This window comes from Brassica rapa, chromosome A08 (assembly GCF_000309985.2).
Source record: "Brassica rapa cultivar Chiifu-401-42 chromosome A08, CAAS_Brap_v3.01, whole genome shotgun sequence".
In the NCBI taxonomy this organism is placed as follows: Eukaryota; Viridiplantae; Streptophyta; class Magnoliopsida; order Brassicales; family Brassicaceae; genus Brassica; species Brassica rapa.
The window spans coordinates 8,099,370-8,115,773 of NC_024802.2; the positions used below are offsets into that span (position 1 = coordinate 8,099,370).

The 16,404-nt window shown below is 34.4% G+C and overlaps 2 protein-coding genes across 5 annotated transcripts; one reads left to right on the forward strand and one right to left on the reverse strand.

Moving 5' to 3' along the window:
• Positions 1-4,023: 4,023 nt before the first annotated feature.
• Positions 4,024-7,109, reverse strand: LOC103833696 (protein IQ-DOMAIN 1). Of its 4 annotated transcripts, none has more exons than XM_033276388.1 (6): positions 5,723-7,109; positions 5,243-5,638; positions 4,977-5,162; positions 4,780-4,893; positions 4,361-4,706; positions 4,024-4,262 (listed from the first exon to the last, which is right to left on the reverse strand). In XM_033276388.1, exons 1-6 carry the CDS (start codon positions 5,798-5,800, stop codon positions 4,147-4,149), a joined length of 1,236 nt encoding a protein of 411 aa, XP_033132279.1. In that variant the 5' UTR covers positions 5,801-7,109; the 3' UTR covers positions 4,024-4,146. The 4 variants fall into 4 exon arrangements, with proteins under 4 accessions (XP_033132279.1, XP_033132277.1, XP_009108014.1 ...); XM_033276386.1 differs by having other exon boundaries at positions 4,024-4,260; positions 4,356-4,706; positions 5,723-7,108; XM_009109766.3 differs by having other exon boundaries at positions 4,361-4,688; positions 5,723-6,373.
• Positions 7,110-12,540: 5,431 nt separating this feature from the next.
• LOC103833697 (acanthoscurrin-2) lies at positions 12,541-13,762 on the forward strand. The gene is made up of 2 exons (XM_033276399.1): positions 12,541-12,814; positions 12,895-13,762. The coding sequence occupies exons 1-2, from the start codon at positions 12,724-12,726 to the stop codon at positions 13,530-13,532; spliced, it is 729 nt and encodes a 242-aa protein (XP_033132290.1). The 5' UTR covers positions 12,541-12,723; the 3' UTR covers positions 13,533-13,762.
• The last annotated feature ends 2,642 nt before the right edge of the window (positions 13,763-16,404 follow it).

The following is a 16,404-nucleotide window of genomic DNA, read 5'->3' on the forward strand; positions in this document are numbered from 1 at the left end:
ATAATTGTTTTCCGACATCAAATCAAAAGACGAGTATATTACTCAAACCAAAATTGTTTCTAGATCTAGACCACAATAAAATAACTAACATAAAACAGTTCCCTATCAAATTGTCTTAAATAGTTATACTGTATATTTATGGAATATGAAAAACTGTATAAGTAAATCATTTATATATTAATTGAGGAGCATTACAATCTTTTGAGTGTAGCCACATGTCATCACTAGGATGATTCTCAGAATTTTTAGAAAATAAGTTGATCGATCTAAATATATATTATATTTTTTTTATTAAATTAACTATCAAATTGATTAAAAATGCATTAAAAATTGAAGATATTTGCAGCTATGAAATCTTAATTGGTTATTTGAAAATCTTTAGTTAGTAAAATATGGAAGTTCGTATTATTTTTTAAAAAAATTGCAGATATTTGTAGTTATAGTTAGACTATATTTAAATGTGAGTAGTTAGTAATAGTATAGGTTTAGAGGAATATATAAAGTATAGTTTTTTTTAAAAATGATTATACTTAGAATTAAGTTGAATTCAACTTTGTGATTCTATTTTAATAGATTGTACATATTAAGATATATGTGATGAAAATAAGATAAACTAAAACCGTTTTGAAAAAATAAATGGTAAAATTTTTTTTTGAAAAGATCAGTGAACGCAACTTCTCCTTCTATATCACATAAAAAAATATCATATTACTATTAGTCAGAGTGTTTTATGTAATTCTAAAAAAAATGAACAATAGGATAACAAAAAGAATATACATAAACTGTCATTCAAAATTTATACATGTTTTAAGAAAGAAAAAAATTTTACACAAGCAAGCTTCATGCTTAATTTGAAAAGAGTAACTATTATTATTATACAAATTTAAGTTTCATCCCGCGCAGGACGCAGATTATCACCTAGTTCACATTTATTCTTTTAACATGAATTGGCTATTTCACTTTGGCAATGTGATAAACATTTTTTTGCGCAAATTTTCCAAAAATTAAAGGTTTAAAAGAAAATAGGAAAATCATCATCTGATAACAAATCTAAAAACCAAGGATATATATGTAATTTAAGAAAGTTCCTGATTTGGCTAGAACCAGAGGAAAAGCAGAGCAACTACACATTTCATCTAATACAATTTCAGAGAGTACCAATTAGATGTGAATCTTCGTAAGGTAGTTAGAATTGTGGGTTGTAATCAGGGTCGTCCATGGATATAGGCTGATCAAGCATGTGCTTGAGGGCCAACAAGTTTAAAAATAATTTTGTGACCAATTTTCCAAAGAATTATTTAGGCGAGTTGGTGCAAGCAGCTTTAAGTTAGCTTACCTCCAAACGACCTAAGTTCGATTGCTTTATGTTTTGTTTCAGTTAATAGTACTTTATAATAAACGAAAATAAAGAAAAACTAACTTTACTTATAAAAAAAAGAGAAAAAATAAATAAAAAGAAAATTTGTTAATGATCAGCTTAACTATATAAATTCCTAAAACGGAAAATAAAATCAGCTACGAAAACCTAATCGATTGTGTTTCTAATGTTGACAAAAAAATTCGGTTGTGTTCTAATTATTTTCTTAGCTCTCAATTAACAAAGCGACCAAGTCTTTTGTTTCTCCAACATCATCTACGTTACACTGGTAGAGTTTTGTTAATCTAATACTTTCAATCCGTTAGTTTCATTCAGTCTCCTTATTTGCTTATGGGGCCAAAAAAAATTCCATGCTTCTAGTTTGGCAAATGTCAGGCACGGCCCTGGTTGTAATATGTTTATGTAATGTTTCTCATCATTTGTATTACCAGGCAAAAAAAAAAATAGAATTCCGGAGAGAGCGTTTCACTGAAATTGATAATCTTCTTTCCTGATTAGCTTGATCTTGATTCGAACATAGTTTGGTAAGCTCCTCGTTTCCTTTGATTCTAATTGTCTCTTACGCCTTGGTTTTTGTACTTTTCAACTCTTAAAATTAGGAAATTGGAAGTATTACTATATGTCAATTATTGCTTCTCGTATGTTTGATTTTGATTCTCAGTTGTTGTTGTTCAGAGTTAAGACGAATCTATTTCTCAAACTCTTAGAGCACCATTAACCTAACAACCTATAATGGAGTGGTTAAAACATTTTTTTCCTGATTAAAAAAAATTAAAAATAGACCAATCGCAGGCCGCCACGTATCAATAGAGTTGGTGCTTAAATAACGATGCAAGTAGAAATGCTTAAATAGGCTGCAGAAGAGTTGGTGCTTAAAATTTTGTGGGTCCTACCATGGGATCCACCCACTGTTATATTATTTTTTGTTAAGCACCCCCATAAGCTCTCGTGTTAAAGATGCCCTTAGCATTACCGATTTTGTTCATAGGGGAATTTCGATTAATAACTAAATAAATTACTTGGAATTTGATATATGAAGTATGAATAGTGACAAAGGAACGATAAGGAATAATGCATTCCTTAACATTCCTAAAAAAAATTCACCATTCACAAAGAATAAATTTTCCTTCTCATTCTCTATCATTTCTTTTTTTTTGTAGAGAAATAAAGAACAAAATTATTCTTTGTTAAATATGAGATGAAACAACTATTCTTTTTCATTCCTGCAATTTTATTCCTCTATGTTTCTTTCATATTCGTTCGTTTTGTTTCCAGAATGGTCACCAGTCAGATTATCCATGGTTGATAATGCCATTTGTATCTGAATATTATCTTTCCAACCTGTTCTGTATCACTAGACCATATAGGTATCTCGTAGTTTTGGTCATGAAATTTAAGAAATTACTTAGTTGGTCTATCTCAAACTCGATGATGTGTTTATCGCAACATCCCTAGTGATCATCTGGATATATTGTTAGAATTAGGTTAATTATGGGCTTCCAACTTAAAATCAATTGGTGATTAGTGGATTGGTCCTAACCTTTTATATATTACTTAATGTCCCTTAGAATTCCCGACGTGAGATATATATCCCTAATACCCTTCCTCGAGATGATAGCTGTTATCGGCCAGAAATCTCGGAACTTTAGGACATTTATACTCGGTCGAACGAGTTTAACACAACCTTTTATACCTGGTTGGAAGGGTTAATCACGACTTTTATACCCGGTCGGAAGGGTTAATTTTATTTTTTAATTTTAATTAGGAGTTTAGGGTATTTAGGATCTGGGCTCTGATACCATGTTAGATTCGGGTTTTATTATGGACTTCCAACTTATTAGTGGATTGGCCTTAACCCTTTATATATTACTTAATGTCCCTTAGAATTTCCGATGTGGGATATATATCCCTAAATACCCTATACTCCTAATTAAAATTAAAAATTAAAATTAACCCTTCCGACCGAGTATAAAGGTCATGATTAACTCTTCCAACCAGGTATAAAGGTTGTGTTAAACTCGCTCGACCGAGTATAAATATCCTAAAGTTTCGAGATTTCTGGCCGATAACAGCCAACATCTCGAGGATGGGTATTAGGGATATATATCCCACATCGCGAATTCTAAGGGACATTAAGTAATATATAAAGGGTTAGGACCAATCCACTATTCGCCAACTGGTTTTAAGTTGGAAACTCAGGAAACTTATCACATATGTGTAATGTTTTTCTGGTTCTTCGTAAATTGTTGTTGATTTTAATCTTTGAACATTTTTCCCATTTTATCAAAATTTATGGAATAAGGAAAAGGAGAACAATGCCGAAGAACAAGGGGAAAAGGAGGAAAGAAGTAAGCTGACGAAGAGAAGCGTGAGTGATCTTATCTTTAAAGAAGATGGCCAAGAGTATGATCAAGTCCTCGGTATACTTGGCCATGTGCACTGACAGGCACTAAACGTCGTCTCTGCCTTACGTACTTGTTGGTCTGAAGCACTACCAAAATGACAAAGCTGATGGTGAGCTTCCCGTCTTAATGAAGGCATTGTTGGTGAAGATGACGATAAGGATTACATCGAGTTTGGATATTGATAGGATCTAAGTTTGTTTTGCATGGCCTGGTTACTGCTTGTAATATCGACACCCAAGATTTGGTGAAAACATGAATATTTCTCATATCATTTGATTCCCCCAAACAATTTACACAATGCTGTTATCAGATTCGTAGAAACAAACAGCAAAGATTTACAGGTAACTCTACTATCATCCATCTTTAGCTGCTGCTGCTATTTATCTTCCGCGAGGTTTCTTCGTGTTCATTTCCCATTTTGGGTGCGGTCTTGGCCTTCTTTGTTTGTTGTTGCATGTCTTTTTTCCTTGCCTGAAGCTGTAAAAAGAAACATGAACCACGTAATAATGGCTTCTCAGTTTGTATGAGAAACTTGTATATATGGATTGTGTTTCTTTTTTTTTTTGCTTAAACCTTTTATTATGCCTTCTCTCGTTTTTGTAGCTTGGAACAGATTTGCTCTTTTCTCTCTGCAACTCTTCTGTTTCCTCTTCCGATATGCTTTCAAATTGGAGAGGAATATCGTTGGAGGCACAGCTCTCCAACTCGCCACCTATACTACTACTAAAAGATCTATTCTTTCTAACCAATCTTTGACTTTTCATCGTACCATTTTCTTGAATGTTCGTTCTGGCCTCAATCTCTGGTACACGAGTTGCCATCCAGCGCTCTAGCCAGCTCCAACCGATGTTTGATTCATCTTCACTGTTGCGTTCTACTTGCTTCTTCTTTGTGCATATCCTTAGCTTTATAAACAAAATGCCCTTTAATATTTGAGCAAAAACATGTTGTTCCTTTAGGTTTCAATCAGAGATCATCAATTTGTTTCAGTAGTACCTGCTGTGAAAATGCGTAAGCAAGTGCTCTCTCCCGTTTTGTCATTGCTTCAATTCTGCTTTGAATCCTCGACTTTGATATGGTGCTGCTCACTGTGCTATCATCCCACTCTTCCTGTTGTTATGATGTCATCATGTAATGTTATTCTTCTCTCTCTTTTTTTTTTTTTTAAATTGGTTGGTTCGTTGGTTGCTTACCTTTATCCTCAGAACTTGAGTGTTGTTCTTGTGTAATGTTCTTACTCGTTTTCTTCTAAGGAAAGGTGCTTTCACGGAACTACATGTCTGAACTTCTAGTGATGTCCCCATGGATACTTTACCTTGTGATTCCTCGCTCTCCTCCTTATCAAACGTTTCTTCCACTTCGTTGCTCCCACGTTTTGCCTGAAACGCATCCTAAGAATCATTGGAGTGCACATAACAGAAGAAGAAGAAGACAGAGAAGAAGAAAAAAACAAACAAACCAGGTAAGTCCTGAATGCTGATTGAATTTTGACTGCAGCATCTTCTTCTAGGAACAGCTTAGAGATTAGAGTAGTCTGATGCCTCTTTGGTATGTGCGTCTCTGTTGCTTCGCTTTGTTCTTCTTTGTGTAAAGGCTGAGTTACTGAAACCTCTGAGTTCTTACCTGATACAGAGCCCTCCTCCTCCTCCTGCTCCTGATGTAGTTTCACAGAAGCTGAATCTTGGATAGCCAGAACCGAATCAGAACTCAGTTGCTTAGACATTGTAAGAAGAGGGTCTAAAGAATCTTTTATTGATCCTGAGTCATCCACAGCGAGAACAGAGTTGAATTCATCTCCACAAAGGTATGATCTTACCGAGCTCCATCTTTTCTTCTCTCCTAGATTGCTTCTTCCCTGAAACATTACAATATTCAAGCATAGTAAACATATTTTTTATAAAAAAGCAATAGAGTGATGGGTTTCTTGATCAAAATGTACATTGTTGTTGTAGTCATGAGCCCCAAATGATTTGTTTCTGAAGAAAATGCTTCTCACAAGTCCTCCTGTAACACCCATCTCTCCCTCTCTCTCTCTCTCTATGTGTTTCAGAACAATCCTGGATAAAAGGGACTTGGGAAAATGGGTACACACATGTGAGGTTGATTATATAAAAGCTGGGTGTAGAAGTAGAAAAAGAAAAGTTGAATTATTTTAGAATCAAAAACCACATGACTCATTTACAAAGAGTACATGTTAAAAAAGAGATTCAAAGGAAAAAAAAAGCTGAAGTATAGCGTATAGTGCAATAGTTATGATTGTGATCCAGAAGAAAAGCATCTGTAGTTTTGTTTATTTTAATTTAGTTTTGATCGAAATCGTGAGTTTTTTTGTGGTCTCTACTTTCGATTACTTTGCTTTGGAGTGGCACATGGAGGGCATCGCATTGGTTCTTTTCTTATGCAAACGGCAATTTCACTCAATTCACCCTTTTTTATTCCCTTCACTGTCACATTGCTCTCTCTGCTTTTCTTCTTTTTCATTGGAAATGGAAAAGTTCGTGGTACGGTTTACTCTGTCTTTTTAATTTCTTTTGTGCCATGTAACTCTCTCTTTTTCTTGTCGGCAACACATTTGTATCAAGTATAGATAATTAACCCATTTCGAAAAATGCAAAGAAGGGCAAATTTTGGGTCGAACGGACCAACCAAATACTAAACACTAAAAATTTTCTTTTGTCTGCCAATTTTATCTACTTGGATCAACGGAATACTATAAATTTTGATATAAGGAAATTTTGATGACAACTAAAAATCAACATAAAGTGAACTATTGTTTCTAGCTTGCTTAGCTAGTTATCCACTAAAGAGTTGGCCTGTCTACTTATTAACTGAAAAATGGTACTGCCCTTGACCTAGCAAAAAGATGTAAGTTTGGATAATAACACTCTTTGGAGGATCATATTTCAAAGATGTGTGCTCAAGACCTTGATATAGAGTTACAGAATCACCACAGAACACTACCTTGCAATATGCTAATCTTCTCATCTAGAATATATCTTCCTTCAAAGCCATGGCTTGTGCCTCAAGAATGGTGCCAGTTACTTCTATTGATACAGATCCTTTAATAATGAATCTCCGCTGAGCATCATAAACAGAAGCAGGAAGTCTTCTGATGGCATTGCCTTGTTTTGTCTTCTTTTTTTTTTTTGAATCATGCATTGCCTTGTTGTCCTTTTTTTTTGAAACATGCATTGCCTTGTTGTCTTTCATATATCTTTTAGAGATTTTGCGCTTTACCGCATATGGTAATCCAAGACGGCTTAGGTTACGATATCGAGAACGAATAGGGGTGTTCAATCCGGATATCGGTTCGGTTTCGGTTCGGTTTTTTTGGTTTTCGGTATTTCGGTTAGTAAAATATAACTACCATTCTAAATCCATAATTACTTCGGTTCGGTTCGGTTTATATACCGTCGGTTTTCGGTTTATTCGATTTTATACCAAAAAAACATAATTACTTTGTTTGAGATCATATTATATGAATTTTAGAGTCATATTATCAACACAGTCATTTATTAAAAATATATTACATGTTCAAATAAATGAACAAAAAAGTAAAAATACTTCTACCATCAAATAAAATAATCAAATCTATAACTAAAATCAAAGCTTGAAATTTTGAAAATAAAAATATGAAACAAAACAGAAACATGAAAGAAAAGTTTTTCCACTCTTCCATATTTAGTGTTCATTAAAGTCATGTTTTTTCAATTAAAAATTTTCCATTAATTATTGTCCATCAAATTTATAATCTTCATATTAATTTAGTGAAAACTAAAATAAATCAAAAAAATCAATAAAAGACTTAGAAAATAAGATGTCTGAATTGCGATGGATTGTTATTTAGTTATAGTTTAAGTGTTTTACAAATTAAGGATTTTTATTACTATAAAATTATGGTAATAGTTATTAACACAAATTTAACTTATGTAACAAATAGATTTTCATGTATTGTTGTAAAATAGATACATATTTACATGTTTCTACTTTTAATCGGTTTTGTTCGGTTTATTCGGTTTAATCGGTTATATACCAAACCATATCCAAATCCTACGGTTTTTATAAAATTATATCCATTCGGTTTATATGGTATATACCAAAACCAAACCATATTATCTATTTCGGTTCGGTTCGGTTCAGTACGGTTCGGTTTTACCATATTGAACAGCTCTAAGAACGAACCATCTTTTGGCATTGTAAATTAAGTCATTGCGCGCTTTCCATATAGGGAAAAGACCAGTATGACACATTTTATTCTTGATCGATAGAAGAATTTGGACATAATCCTATATGGAGTGATAATTTTATATCGACCTTGATGAACGCTCACTGAAGACAGTTATCCTTGGTTTCACTGAAATATCTCATCACTAATCTTGGTCTTCTGTTGGAGAGACTCTTTTGTACAAGTTTGTCATTCTATATCAAATTTATTGTTTTGGTTGTCTAGTTGGATTGCTATAAAATAGGCTGGGCAAAAGTTATTCGACTTTTCGTTTTGTAGACATCAGTGGAGTATTGGTGTTGAGAGAAAATTACATTCAACCGTTTCATCCCAAAAGTGCTAACCCTCCACTTAAATTCTCCAAAGTTTGAGTTGTTCTTTGAGAGTTAGTTTGCATGGAACCATGATAAAGCGAGAAATGAGGTTTAGTAATTTTTCTTCTTATTAACTTTGATGAATTAATCGGTAAAAGTAGTACAAAACTAAACACATCATATATGTAAAAATTTTAATTTAAAAAAAAATAAGATTCTAAAAAATATAAACAATACTACAACATATGTTACCAAACTCTAAACTAAGGATAATCATGATTTACAAATTTATATTCACTCATCTATGTTGGAAACAATTTAACTTTAGTAAATATAAATTTACATCATTTAAAATTGTTTATTATTACTGGAGTTTAATTTATTTTATATCAATTTTAAATTATTTTTAAGATTAAATATACGAGAATATTTTTTGAGAAAATTTATTCATATAAGACTTTTTAAGAAGAATTTATTACCGTAAAAGACTTCACTAACTTGAAAAGATTTTACAGGATTATAAATTTATAATCATAAAAATAATTATAGGTTTTATGTTTGGTCATAAAAGTATAATTGTAGTTTTACTATCTTTTCGGGTTTCTTCTGCATTTAATTAAATATGAGATATTTTTTGCATCAGAACAAGTTTTTTTTTTTTCTGAAATCCAGTTTTTACATCATTTTTTTTGTAAATCGTGTAATACTATCCATGTAAGTAATTACATACCAAAAAAAAGTAATTACATACCAATTCGTAAAAATACCAAGGAGCTATGTTCAAAAAAAAAAAATACCAAGGAGCTGATAATTGATATTGAGAATTTATGCAATCGATAATATATTCTGTGTTATTGATTCATGACCATAAGGTCTTGTTTATATACAAGCTAGAGAATCCTAAACATATCGACAATAGGAAAACTAAATACAATCGAGATAAAGATAAGCTAACAGATAAGTCTAAACTTGATATATTGAAGTATATCGTAATACCCCCCCCATCAAGTTGGAGCATACAAGTTTCGAATGCCCAACTTGAAAAGAAAAATGTCGAACTCCTTTCGTCCTTGAGCCTTGGTAAGTATGTCTGCAAGTTGATCTTTAGAGACAACATGTTTCGTTTCGATAGTTCCATTGATGATATGATCACGGATGAAATGACATTCAGCTTCGATATGTTTAGTTCGTTCATGAAAAAATGGATTTCGAGTGAGGTATAATGCCGACTGATTGTCACACATAAGGGTCATTGGTCGATCATGTCAAATGCCAAAGTCGAGAAGAAGTCCTTTTACCCATTTAAATTCTTTTACCAGTTCAGTCATCGCCCTGTATTCGGCTTCGGTAGAGGAAAGGGCGACTGTGTCCTGTTTCAGAGTTTTCCAAGAGATAATAGAAGAGCCAATTTGAACGATCCATCCTGTCAAAGATCGTCGAGTTAACAGACAGCCTTCCCAGTCTGAATCAGACCAGCCGGTAAGGTGTATAGGAAGAGCCGCGCGGAGCAATATTCCTTGTCCAAGTGTACCCTTTAGATAGTGAATAACGTGTAGTGCAGCTTCCCAATGAGCTTCTTTTGGTTGCTGCATAAACTGAGTCAATATATGAATGGAATATGCTAAATCAGGCCGTGTTGCTCCTAAATAAACTAGTCGGCCAACGAGTCTTCTGTATCTGGCAGGATCGGGCAGAGGAGATGACTTTGTTAAAGCAAGCCCATGTTTCTGATCCATAGGAAAACTGGCAGGCTTACATCCAAGCAGGCCGACTTCAGTGATGACCTCAGTGCAGTATTTGCGTTGACATAAATAGAATCCATATACACTCCTTGCAACTTCGAGACCAAGGAAATATTTAAGAGAACCCAAGTCCTTCATATGAAAACAGGCGGAGAGATATGATTTGAAATCATTAATAGCCGCAGAGGAGTTCCCAGGAATGACGAGATCATCAACATAGACAAGTACTCGGAGTGTAGAGCTTTCTTTGATGGAGACGAAAAACGAGTAATCACTGCGAGATTGAGTGAAACCGAAAGCCCGTAGTGCAAAAGTAAGCTTAGCAAACCAGCATCTTGGAGCTTGTCGAAGACCGTAAAGAGATTTTCGTAAGCGGCACACTCTATTATCAGAGTCGGATTGAAAACCAGGTGGTAGTTTCATGTAGACTTCTTCCTCTAAGTCTCCATGAAGAAACGCATTGTGGACGTCCATCTGATGGACCTCATAGTTTTGTTTCGCAGAAATATCGAGAAAAATACGAACCGTAGTCATCTTCGCAATAGGGGCAAAAGTCTCTCCATAATCGATTCCCTCAACTTGATGATTTCCAAGGATGACGAGTCTCACTTTATATCTTTCCAAAGTTCCATCTGCTTTTAGTTTTATTCGAAATACCCACTTACAGCCAAGGGCCGTTTTGCCTGGAGGTAATGAAACCAATTCCCAAGTTTTTTTCAACTCTAAGGCATCTATTTCGCACCGCATTGCTTTCTTCCAGACGTCAAGAAGCACTGCTTCTTTGAATGAACGGGGCTCCACGGCGAGTGAGAGAGCCGTTAAGTAGCTGCAGTGGGATTCAGAAAAACGAGCAGTCGTATAAAAATCGGAGATGGGATAGACCGTACCTGAGGACGTTGTTGGAGCGAAGGCTGTGAGAGGAGTGAGAGAGACTGTATTTATAACGAAATCCGTAAGACGTGTCGACGGTTTCTTTGTTCGTTGGCCGCGCCCTAGTTCTTGTCCGGTTGTAGTTTCAGTTGAGGTTGTTACAGGAGTGTCAGGAGAGATCAAAGGTGTAGTAGTCGTAGTCGATGTTGGAGGTATAGTAGTTGATGTCGAAGGTATATCAGATATAGGTATCTCAGGTTCGTCGAGAATCATGGTCGTGGGTGAATCGAGCTGTGAAGGTAAGATAGGTGTTTCGGGTTGTTTTTCCTGATAAGGGAACACGTTTTCTTGAAAGAGGACGTCACGAGAAGTGAAACATTCTTCTTTTTCAAGGACATAAAGTCGATAACCTTTCTTGCCATAAGGATATCCAATGAATATGCAGCGCCGGCTTCGAGAGGAAAACTTGTCACCATTATGATATTGATTATGAGCATAACATAAACACCCAAAAACACGGAGCTGTTCAAACGCTGGTTGCCTTTGGTACAGCATCTCAAAAGGCGTCTTATCATGCAAGAGTTTTGACGGCGTTCGATTGATGAGATATCATGCTGTTAGAGCACATTCGGCCCAAAATTCTATTGGTAAGCCAGCTTGGAAACGTAATGCTCTTGCTACATTCAGGATATGTCGGTGCTTTCGTTCTACACGGCCGTTCTGTTGTGGAGTTCCCACGCAGGAGGTTTCATGTATGATGCCTTGTTCCCGGAAGTATTTTGTGAGACACATGAATTCTGTGCCTTTATCGCTTCGAAGGATCTTTACATTCTTTTCGAACTGTCGTTTGACAAGAGCAACAAACTCTTGAAGTCGGCTTGGAACTTGAGTTTTATCAGGGAGTAGATAAAGCCAGACAGCTCTTGAGTAATCATCAACGATTGTTAGGAAATATTTGGAACCACAAAATGCTGAAGTGCGATATGGACCCCAGAGGTCACAATGGATTAGCTCAAAAGAAGAAGATGCTTTATTATAACTCTCTGAAAACGAATTTCGTGTTTGCTTTGACCGAAGGCAAACATCACAGCTAGATAGACAAAGCGCAAGACTAGACTTAAGTTTAACACCAGAAAGTAAATTGACGATGCGAGGAGATGGATGTCCGAGACGTTGATGCCACAAGATACCTTCATCGGTTGTTGACATATTGAAGGCAGTTGCAGTCTCTAAACCTCGGAATAAATACAGTCCTTCTCCCTCTCGTTCACCCGCTCCAATCAGTGTCCTTAGTGCGGTCCTGCAAAACAATAAGGCGATCAGTTACTTGGCCAACAAGGAAATTGTTTGTGAGAAGTTGACCAAAGGATATTAAATTTGTGTGGAAGCCATCCCTAACTATTCGTGTCTTATAAAACAAAGCTAGCCCTAACTTACTTACCATCTGAAGTGACTCAAGAAAAGCCAGTTGTCAGTCTATAACACCATCTTATAAAGAACCTCTCTTACGAGGCAGTCAGAAATCGTACGTGTTAGCTTCAGAGACTAGAAGAGAGCTCAAAGACAAAATCTCCAATTGCTAACTAAGTAATCGTACGTACGTGATAGTAATGGGCATCCTCAACAACTCCACCGCTTAGTGAATTTCTTATTATCTTTTTCTGCTTCTTTTTAGTTTGAATCCAACGTGAAATGTATCTTAAATTAATATCTTGTAGCTTACGTAAAACCGGTGCGACTATAAATAACAAGAGGTGTTGTATAGTCAATTGCATAGCAAGTACTAAAGATGAAGACGAAGACGTTTATCGTATGGTTTATTTTGTTAGCGGCTGTTGTCGTGACCGTCGCCAAAGAGGCTTCCGTGGAGGACAAGAAAGGTGTTTAGTATTCGTTTATTTTAATTTTAAAAAACAAAACTTGATAGAATTCTTGTTAAGATGAAGTTAATTTGAATCAGATGCTAAGAAAGTAGAGATACCGACCGTGGAAGGAAAAGGAGAAGCTGCCGCTGAGGCAGTCGTTGAAGAAGAGAAGGAAACCAATTATGAAGTTGATAACCGAGGAGGAGGAGGAGGAGGAGGCGGTGGCCAGGGTGGAGGTTGGAAGGGAGGCGGTGGCCAGGGCGGAGGTTGGAAGGGAGGCGGTGGCCAGGGTGGAGGTTGGAAGGGAGGCGGTGGCCAGGGTGGAGGTTGGAAGGGAGGCGGTGGCCAGGGTGGAGGTTGGAAGGGAGGCGGTGGCCAGGGCGGAGGTTGGAAGGGAGGCGGTGGCCATGGCGGAGGATGGAAGGGAGGCGGTGGCCAGGGTGGAGGTTGGAAGGGAGGCGGTGGCCAGGGTGGAGGTTGGAAGGGAGGCGGTGGCCAGGGTGGAGGTTGGAAGGGAGGCGGTGGCCAGGGCGGAGGTTGGAAGGGAGGCGGTGGCCATGGCGGAGGTTGGAAGGGAGGCGGTGGCCAGGGTGGAGGTTGGAAGGGAGGCGGTGGCCAGGGTGGAGGTTGGAAGGGAGGCGGTGGCCAGGGTGGAGGTTGGAAGGGAGGCGGTGGCCAAGGTGGAGGTTGGAAGGGAGGTGGCGGTCGAGGTGGTGGTGGCGGTGGAGTGTAGAATCAACATCTCCACTAATAACTACAAACTAAATAATACGTATAAATGTAAGTGTATGCAAAAGTGAACTATCATAAATAACGTTTTATGCACGGTTAATTAGCCGATGCATAGCTACATAGCCTAGCCCGAAGCTTAGAGGTCGTGTAAGTAATATCTTTTTCTCTACGTATAATCAATATATATTTGCTGTTGGGTTAGTTTTATTTAACCTATCCACCACACTGTTACACTGAAGAAGATTATTAATATTGAGCTTTACACAAAAGTAACAGAAAACAAAAGGTTTTTGTGACGAAAGTTTTATCTTATACTTGCTAGTTACCTGATCGCAATCCTCATACTGATGAAAAAAACTGAGAAAATCTGAATTGAGAGTAAATGAGAACGAAAAAATAAGGAAGAAGGAAAGTTAAAATATTTGGTTCGCCAAGTTCTTCTGCATTTCTGTAAAGTAAAAACATATATTCATAAACAGCATAAACTAGAAAATATTTTTTTTTCACTTAATTAATGTGAAATAGAATAGGGAACAAACTCAGAGGCTTTAACAAAAAACAAACTCAGAGGGCGGAGCACAGATTGGACGATGGTGGGGACGGGGTTGGTATTCTTCCTTTTTGGTTCGGAAGTAGAGAATAAGTTTATTTGTTTCAATTGCAAACTTTTAAAACAAGATGCATTATTTGATGTAAAATAGCTTTTGTCCAAATTTTGAAAATAGCTTTTGTCCAAATTTTTTTGTTGAAATTTCGTCAGTAATTTGTTTTGAAAATTTCGGACAAATAAGCTCCTTTGAAAATTTTCAGTCTGCTAGAAATTTATCAAGAATTTTCAATTTTTTTTTAAAAAAAATAAATAATTATATAATAATATAAATAAAATTTAAAATTATAAAAATTAATAATTATATCATAAGATAAATAAATTTATAATTTTAATAAAAATACATATAAGACACAATTATAAACTAATTTACTAATTTAACAGCCTAAACTAAAATATCCTAAATTAACAAATCATGAACTAACTAAGTTAAACTTATAAAAAATATTTAAATAAATTTAAACAAATTACAACCGTTTTTTAGTTAACAATAGTTTCTAAATTTGAAAATTTGTATAAAACGTTTTTTTAATATTTAATATTTTAAAAACCTTAATAACAATGATAAATCTAAAAATACAAAAATTTCCAAAATGTGAGTATAGTTTTTAAAAGTATTTGGAAAATTTGTAGAACAAAATAATATTGTAAAAAATTTGTAATATTTTTTCAAAAATATGAAAAGAATTTTTTTTTTATATATGGAAACATTAAAAAACTTTTATCGTTTGTAAGAACATATAAATGTTTTGGAATTTTTTTTTTAATTAGCTTAATATTTTTCATTTCCAGACATGTTATGTTTATAATTCAATATATATATATATATATATATATTTTTTTTAATATTTCACAAAACAAAAAAAAAAGTTATTTTTTTGACTACCATTGATTAATACGAGAAAGTCTTTAGATAGGCAGAGACAAGTTTGAGTTAAAAAGCGGAGATTTGGCGGAAAATAGGCCAATTCATACATCAACAGAGGGTCGCGGTCCCGATCAGTATATACACTAATGATATATGCTAAAACATACATCAACGTAATCAACGTAGATTTTTTTTTAATTTCATACACGAACTAATAAAATTAGGCCAAATCATGCATTGACCACTTTTCCGTTAGTCAAACGGTTATAGATGATGACATGTCATTAACAGAGAAGCTTACGTATCGATGAGCTGTATTACGATTAAAAAAAATATTAAAAAAATTATTTTGTCTAAATCGGCTGAATTGGGGATTTGAAACCCGGATGATTCATTGACTATTTCAACGCTCCACAACTGTGACAAACTAATTTATTGTTTGTATTCTCTATAGGTTAAAATATATCTCTAGTAAATATTTAATTATTTCTTCTTCTTCCTCTTACTCTTTTCAATTTCTTATATTTTTATCAGTATAAAATTTATGGTTCTATGTTATTTGACTCAAAACAAATTCTCAACAAGAATGAAGCACTTATATGAGTCATTATGATGACAATTTGTTTCTTTTTAGGAAGGATACGAAAGTTTATGAAAGGTATTATTTTCTTCCCGTTTTCATTTCTTTAATTTCTCACATTTGAAAAAATTACAAGTTTATAGATTTTCTGTTTATGGCTTAATGATCTTTGAGAATGTCCATAGATAAGACATGATATGACATCTATCTTATTAAAACTCAAGTACAAAATTAGAGTGTTTGGAGACTTGAATAGGACTTTTAAAAATTTGGAGTGTTTGGAAACATGGATTGCAGTCTTTTAAAAAAAAATATTTTTGTTTGAAAACAAGGATAGTAGTATTAAGAAAAAAAGTATTGGGCTTATGTTTTTTTAAAAAATTGAAAGTTATCTAGGCCACTTTTAAAATATACCAAAATGGGTCAATCTAATTCCCTAAAAAAAATTTTCTAAACTAACCATAAAACAAAATTTAAACTTTATATACATATTTCAAATCAAAATAATAATTCAAATTTGATTTATATCAAAAATTGATTCAAAAATATACATATATTCAAAAATGGATTTTTACTAAACTATTTTTCAATAACCATTATAAAAAAATATTGTCAATATATATAAGAAAAATATAATACAAAGCCCAATTTGAAATACCAACTCAAATTATGGTTTTCATATTTCATATTAAGTTTTAAAAATATAATATATGTAATTATTTATATGATGGTATGTATAAAATACTATTAATTATATGATTACTTATATGATGGTACATATAAAATACGATTAATTATATGATGATAAAATACGATAT